At 38.7% G+C, this 7476-nt stretch overlaps 2 protein-coding genes and 2 non-coding genes across 7 annotated transcripts in view; 3 read left to right on the top strand and 1 right to left on the bottom strand.

Moving 5' to 3' along the window:
• LOC107562463 (coiled-coil domain-containing protein 115-like) overlaps window positions 1-2940 on the top strand; it is a 4488-nt gene extending 1548 nt beyond the window's left edge. Inside the window, exons 1-5 of one of the 3 annotated variants that reach the window (XM_016247098.1) lie at window positions 835-1092; window positions 1234-1337; window positions 2061-2164; window positions 2284-2460; window positions 2678-2940. In XM_016247098.1, coding sequence (XP_016102584.1) covers window positions 985-1092; window positions 1234-1337; window positions 2061-2164; window positions 2284-2460; window positions 2678-2814 — 630 coding nt within the window. In that variant the 5' untranslated portion in view covers window positions 835-984 and the 3' untranslated portion in view covers window positions 2815-2940. Of the gene's footprint in view, window positions 1-834; window positions 1093-1233; window positions 1338-2060; window positions 2165-2277; window positions 2461-2677 lie in introns of those variants that run through there. The other 2 variants (XM_016247096.1, XM_016247097.1) reach the window with 2 other exon arrangements.
• Window positions 27-98, bottom strand: trnah-gug (transfer RNA histidin (anticodon GUG)). The gene has a single exon. It is a non-coding gene; the product is annotated as a tRNA-His (tRNA).
• Window positions 464-535, top strand: trnae-uuc (transfer RNA glutamic acid (anticodon UUC)). The gene has a single exon. It is a non-coding gene; the product is annotated as a tRNA-Glu (tRNA).
• A 93-nt stretch (window positions 2941-3033) lies between the features above and the next one.
• LOC107562462 (zinc finger BED domain-containing protein 4-like) lies at window positions 3034-6803 on the top strand. Of its 2 annotated transcripts, XM_016247094.1 has the most exons (3): window positions 3034-4103; window positions 4307-4439; window positions 4809-6803. In XM_016247094.1, the coding sequence occupies exons 1-3, from the start codon at window positions 4072-4074 to the stop codon at window positions 6549-6551; spliced, it is 1908 nt and encodes a 635-aa protein (XP_016102580.1). In that variant the 5' UTR covers window positions 3034-4071; the 3' UTR covers window positions 6552-6803. The 2 variants fall into 2 exon arrangements, with proteins under 2 accessions (XP_016102580.1, XP_016102581.1); XM_016247095.1 differs by having other exon boundaries at window positions 3034-4439.
• The last annotated feature ends 673 nt before the right edge of the window (window positions 6804-7476 follow it).

Below are 7476 nucleotides of genomic sequence, written 5' to 3'. Positions count from 1 at the left end.
CCTATGCCGTGAGAGGGACTCATCCCTGCCGTGACCCGGATTCGAACCGGGGTTGCTGCGGCCACAACGCAGAGTACTAACCACTATACGATCACGGCGAGCTACTGGAGGTGGTGGAAGCTGATGCTGGAATTGGCATTTAATGTCTATACATTAATGCGTTTAATGTATTTTCTCAGTTATATTGTGCTGATACACGAGCATACTACTTTTTCTAGCCTGCGACTCAATACTAGAACTTGATGATTTACAGTAATTCACAACGCAGCATGTTTCATTTTTATGGTGGCTAGTGAAAATAAAGTGAGCTTCTGCCGTTGATCTTTTAAGTTTAATAACTGGTTACGGTATTAAAAGAACTAACACGAAGGACGGACACTATGATAAACTGAAATTATTATATTTACACATTCATACTATCTATGCTAGCTTAAAATCATCTGCTTTCGCGAGTATGCATATCTCCCATATGGTCTAGCGGTTAGGATTCCTGGTTTTCACCCAGGCGGCCCGGGTTCGACTCCCGGTATGGGAAGTAAGTTTTTCTTTTTTACCATGAAATATGTATGCACGATAAAAGTAACGCGCGCGTGTGTTTTACGATTTCGAGTCCATACTTTAAAAAGTCACAAATACAATATATGCAAGCGAGATATTCAGCAAATTCAGATTACACACAAAACATACTGGGTGAATACTTAATTACACAACCCATATTTTTTGGAGAAATAACATTAATTATAGCTTGAACGCTATATTTGTGCATTCATATAAATCCTGATAATATTGCATTCACAGACTTCATACTAAACTACGCAATCTCTACGTAACAGTGATGGCATGTGACTTCTTGTCACGTGACCGGTAAAGGTTCTTATAATCACTCGGAAAGCGTTCTACAGGAATACTTCTCTTTTCATTCTTCATTTAGTTTATTACTGTTTATTATTGTTCGGTTCTGTTTAGCCAGATAAAACGACAGAAATGCGTGTTGATCAACAGCTTCGTTTGGACGAGCAGTTGCTGCTTTTCATGGACCAGCTCGAGGCTCTGGAGGAGAAACGACATACACTTAATTCCCTTATAGAGGAGGTGAAACGTGCAATTACACTTGATTAGTTTGAGCACATATTCATATTGGGAATGGAATCCAACTTGTCCATAATTACGTATTGCACGCGAAATATTTTAATTTGTATTCTTAATATAATTAGATTTATTCTCTTAACACAGGGATGGTTTTCAATTGCCAAAGCACGTTATTCAATGGGAAATAAGCAAGTCTCCGCTCTGCAGTACGCTAGTGAGATGGAGCCGCTTGTTTATGTTGAAACCAGGTTCGTATCATCACATGCAATTAAATAACATTTGATTGTGTAGAAGTCTTAATCATTTACATAGATCCAGAGGCGGACAGTAACTAAGCACATTTACTTGTATTGTACTTAAGTACACTTTTTGTGTATCTGTACTTTACTTGAGTATTATTTTTTCTGGGAACTTATGACTTTAACTTCACTACATTTGAAAGACAAATATTGTACTTTTCACTCCACTACGTTTCTATGAAGGTCCTCGAAGTAGAAAGTCGTTACTCTGTAGCAGCTTTGAAAGTCAGTGGGTGATTTCTTTCTTCTCTAAAACATGACTTTCTTTTTTTCAGACAGTTTATCAGTAATCACTCTTGTAGGGCTACATGAAGTGATTTCCCAGCATTTTTTGAACACTGAGCAGTTGCAAATGTGATATTTATTTACAATTTAAAAGCTCTTTATTACAAAGATACTACAAGCTAGTCAGTGTATTCAGTACGTGTAATGTATTCTAAGCAAGTATTACGTACAACAATAAAACAAATAAAAAAGGAAATTTACTTTTGGTACTTAAGTACTTTTAAAAGCAAGTACTTCTGCACTTTTACTTAAGTAAAAATCTGTCTTTACAACTTTCACTTGTAATGGAGTAATAGTTGACCAGCAGTATCTGTACTTTCACTCAAGTAATGGAGTTGAGTACTTTGTCCGCCTCTGCATAGATCCGTGTGCTTGCCTTAACAACAGTGTGCTGGAAGGTGGAACAGCTGAGCTCAAATGTGAGAGAAAAGAGAATAAAACAGAAGAATTGAAAAGTGACACGATAGAAGACATTGGAGCGAAAGAGACCGGTATGTCAGATTTACTGACAGTGTTGCTTGTCGTTTACTTATCTAATATTACACATGTAGGGGCCTAAAGCTGTATTTGTATGATTTTTTGTTCATAACAACATTATTGAAAGTTTCAGGTCTTAGAAGGCGAATAAATACCATACAAAAGGGGGTTAAAGAGGAGGAACAGGAGACAGACCCTCAAGTAAAAACAAAGGCACAATCATCCACACCTGAGCAGAGGGATCCTTTGAAGTGGTTTGGAATCCTTGTACCACAAAATCTGAAACAAGCCCAGTCTGCTTTTAAAGAGGGTGAGCTCTTTTGTCTTTTATAAATATTGTTTGCTTATGCTATATTTAATTCTATCCCTCTGTAGTATACCGTGGTGATGTGCTTTGCTGCACATTTGCTGTGTGGCGTATATTTGAAGAATTATTTCAACATAATTTTTGTTTGATGGAAATACTGTTTCTTGTAGTCTGGGTTTATTTAATGGTTAACACTTTTAACACATTTTCTTCCCCCCAGTCATCACTCTCTCAGCAGAAATGGCATCTCTACAAAGTGCAATACTTGCTACAAGAAAAGAAATGCAGGCACAGATGAAGGAAACGCAACAGAAGACCGAGAAGACTCAACCAGAAATGAAAAAAGAATACCTGTGATCTTATTCACTTTCATCTATAATCTTTATTTGTTGAAATTTTGTATGAACCAAATGGACCCATAGTCCTTAGCTCAATTTTACTGTATTGAATAATATCAAATGTTTGACATGTCAAGAGATCACCAAAAACACTCTAATTATATAAACAAAGTTTTCCTAATAAAAATATTATCTTTTTTGAGCAGTAATGCACAGTTAAATTCAGGATAGTCCTAAACGTATTAAAGTACTACAACAGTTAGATTCATTTTCAGTACGTTCGTTTTTGAGAACTATGTGGTTGAACATCATTTTGTCCTTTTAAATGTAAATACTCCTGCAATCATTAGTTATCAGATATTTCATGTCAAGTCACGTTTTTTTTTTTTTTGACAATACAGATTGTGTCTAAGCAGCTTCACAGTAATAGGGAAAATAGCATAGCAGAATCAATTATGGAAGCTCGACTAAGGAGACAGTTAATATTCTGCTGTGAAGCAGCTCTAAAATACAACAGTGTCTTTGTTCAGATCAAGTCATTTTAGTGTTGGTTCAGTTAGAATTCAATAACAGTGAATTTCATAGTAGTAAATAAAACGGCTATAAATAGGTAATGTTCTCGCCGTTTCTGTGTGGCTGAATCATATCTGTCAGATCATTAAAATGCATGGCTAAATGCCTATTCTTTCCCATTTTAAACTGAACAACGGAATTGTGAGAGATGGCAAGTTCATAGGGTTTTCTGTTTGATTAAACAAATATCAATCTACATACGCTTACCTGGAAGAAGATGGTTTCTCGAATCCAAGCAATACTTAAGTAATGTTAAATGTAATTTTTCTTGACGTTATCAAAAATTCGTTAAGAAAACATTTCAAGTGTTAAACGTGCAAGAGCAGTGGGTATCAGGTGCGCCTCTTCTTGTCTGTTTGAGCTATTAGATTACATTTAATCACTGCATGAAATGAACGTACAAAACGAGAAATGCACACATCGCGATCTTTGTTGTGGGCACCTCGTTAGCCTTGTATTAAGTTGTAGGTGCTTGTTCACGAATAAAATCAAAGCATTCAAACAGAGGCGGAATGGTAAATAAATAAATAAATATATATATATTCCCCAATCGCCGTCTACTTCCTGGTGTTCGTCGGGAAAGCTGCTAGCGGATAGCGATGTTTACGGTCGGAACCGACACCGTTTGCTCGCTCGCGCAGATTTGACGGACGTCTGTTCTGATGTTTTTACAGAGACGTGTAACCGAGAAGATATTTTCACAATGACAGCACGATGCGATCAATGTCAGACCAGGTGAACACGCTATCTCGGTCAGATTACTATCCTGTTATCTCTATGCTGAGACGAGGCTATTGTCATTGATTCTCAAAAGCTAGACTAATATTTGATCAAAACAAAAGAGGATATCACATTGTTCTCGTTTTTAAGTGCTTTTCTTACTGTATTGATGCTCATATCGTGGAAGATTTAAGATCACTGATGGCGTCAAAATCTAGGGTCTCCATTCTGGATTACTTCAATATCGTCTGCGAGGGAGAAAATGGCAAAATTGAATCAAACTGCAAAGCTTGTGGCACCAGGATTCAGGCTAAACGGACAGTTACTTCTAACTTTGTTACACATTTAAAGGTACGGGTTCATTTTTTTTATGTAACAGTGTTTTGTATCTAATAACATGGCACATATGAGAGTTTAACCAATATATGCTTTGCCACTATTCAGGGCCATGGAAATTTAAAATATTAATTAAAATGGTAATTTCCTGGTCAATAGTTATAGAAATTAATAATAATAATATAAAATGTGCTGTGTTAGTGCAATTTCTTTCAAGTCGGTTTATGATACACAAATGACTGGAAATATAAAAGTTCAATAGTCAGAAAGTGTGAGAACCTTTAATATTATGTTCTTTGTGTGTGTTTAGATATATGGTTACATGATTATGTATATTGTGTTCTATATGTATTTCACCTGTATATAATTATGTCACATTCACAGCGCAAACATCAGGCCATGTATGATGAGTTTGTGAGGAAGAAAGATGTGAAAAGGGAAGCAATGCAGGTGTGTACTGGCCCTCCAAGTGGTCGAGTGATCTCTCAAAGCGGTGCTGGGATGAACAAGTTTGACTACAGTGACCCTCGCCAATCCCTCATTTCAGAAGCTATTGCCAAGATGATCATCCGAGACCTGCAACCGGCACAAATAGTGGAATATGAGGGTTTCCGTGAGCTTCTTCAGCTGCTGGAGCCCCGTTACATTCCGGTACCATGCCATTATATACAACAGCAGCTCCTGCCAGCCTATGTCTCCCAAGTGCAACTAGCTGCCAAACAGGCTCTAAAAGGAGCCGAGTCCTGCAGTGTGACCCTTGACCTGTGGAGAAGCAGCTCTGTGGGTAATAACAGTGGTGCTGGGTTTTTTGGAGTGACTTGCCATTTCATTAACGCAGACTGGCACATCAGATCCGCTCTTTTGGCATGCTTACCTCTTCCAGACCACAGCAACACTCAGCAAATGCTCAGCGAGTTTGATGAGATCTCCGAGTCCCATGGCATGTCTGGCAAAGTGTTCAGAGTCGTTGCAGACGTGTCACCCTGTGAAAACAGATCTGCTTTTCGTCTTCCTGGGTTCAATCTAATTGGATATGGTGAAGAAGATGGTAGCGATGAAGAGTCTAATGCAGGAGAAGCCAAAGAAGCCATTAGTAGCAACGAGAACTGCAAGTCTTTAGATCAGTGTCTTGGTCGAAGTAGGATAGACTGCTTTGCTCGATTACTAGCTCAGTGTGTGAAGGAAGGAGTTTGCGCTTCCCCTCAGATATCAGTTCCTCTAAACAAAGCAGCCCACTTGTATAACTACATAATTACTACAGTGGCTCCTGAAAAACTTGTCCAAGTGTTCGGCTCCAGTACCTCAACAAATTGGCCCTCATCCACAGACAAGTGGAACGCTCAGTTAAAAATATTGCGGCAAATGGTGGAGTCTATGGATTTTCTTGAGGACATTGTGGATATAAATGACCTAGTCCTCGGTAACTTAGAAAAAGCAGTGCTGCGGGAGCTGGTTGAGGTGTTGGAGCCTTTTGAGGAGGCCTCAGACATGGTCCAAGGAGACAAGCACGTGTCCATCAGCCTAGCCCTGCCCTGTGTGCTAGGTCTGCGCAAGCATCTGGCTGAGGTCGTAACTCACCAGTGCTCTGGGATCGTGATGGGATTGTCTCAAGCTCTGAACCGCAGACTGGCAGGCATTCTTGAGGACCCTCTTTATGTAACAGCCACCACCCTGGACCCACAGTTCAAGCTGTCCTGGAGCAGTGACAGCGACTGGCACAAACAGGTGATGCTGGAAGAGGTTGGAAAGCATACTCGGCCTTTGAGTCCACTAGAACATCACTCAGAGGCCCAGCCATCGCCGTCCAAACGCTGCAAGCTGTTCTCTTTCATTAAGCAGAGGCCGACCGCCCAGGCCAAGACTGTGGAGCAGGAGGTGTCCACATATCTCCACGAAGAACCCACAGATGAAGATCCACTACAATACTGGAAACGCAAGTCCATCGATTTCCCCCTGCTCTCACAAGTAGCCAAAAAAGTTTTTACTGTGCCAGCAACAACTACATCAGTGGACCAGATATTTAACCTTGTTAGCAAGACGCTCAGACCAGAGCAATGCCGACTTCTGCCAAAAAACTTGGACACTTTGATTTACTTGAAGGCTAACTATAGGATACTTTGGTCCTAAATGCAAAGAGAGCTTTTTCTTTGTACTGATATCAAACCAAACACCTCAAATGCAAAGTGGGGATTGTGCCTGATATATGTATCTATAAAAACTGTACATTTACCCAAAGTAATCAAAATACTGTTGTCAGGAAAAAATTAAATTTTTAGTTATTGTACAAAAGGCTAGACCTAAATTAGATAAATTAATTAGCTATAATAGGGAACAATTTATAATAACTTTCATATCTGTCTGTCTGTCTATCTATCTCCTAACTATTTGAAAATATAATGCAATTTGATGAAAAAGGAAATGAAAGTTATTATAAAAAGTGTTAACCTATTACCTATTATGACTCATTATCAGATGCTGGTTGCCTTTATTGCAGACATTTCTAAACATTATGTTCCGTCTACTCACTTTCACCACCCAAAAATGTAATGGGATCATATAAGTGCAGTGCACATTGTACCTATCCTTGATTAATTGTTAAATATTTACATCATAATTCTCCTTCACTATCAGCATGATGTAGAACTCCAGAAAACACACTATTCTTGCAGCCAAATGCTTTCTCAGAACACCTTTAAGAAAAGGAATAGTACATTTCCAGCTAAATTAAACATTGTTATAAAACATTTGGTGAAAATGAGTTAGCTTTATGTTAATCTAAGGAAAGAATTGGTCAAATAGAGTTATAGTGTGGCTGACAAGCTTTTTGTGTTGGTTCTTTGTGTACGAAACCCACCTGGTAGAAAAACTGCAGGCAGGTTCTGTAATTGAAAATAATTACATTTCAGGCCTATGGGGAATCAGAGAATGCTGATGGTGGACTGTAGTCTCTCCTAGCTTGCAGGGCTGAACAAAGAGCAATCAAGCCTGTGGGATATTAAGAAGAGTTGTGCATTAAGGACATTTTGTTGTGAAAAAGACTTTTCCATTTCAG

Source organism: Sinocyclocheilus grahami, unplaced genomic scaffold (genome assembly GCF_001515645.1).
Source record: "Sinocyclocheilus grahami isolate Dianchi unplaced genomic scaffold, SAMN03320097.WGS_v1.1 scaffold824.1, whole genome shotgun sequence".
In the NCBI taxonomy this organism is placed as follows: Eukaryota; Metazoa; Chordata; class Actinopteri; order Cypriniformes; family Cyprinidae; genus Sinocyclocheilus; species Sinocyclocheilus grahami.
The sequence above is the reverse complement of the archived record's forward strand: the minus strand, read 5'-3'. Positions and strand labels throughout refer to the sequence as shown.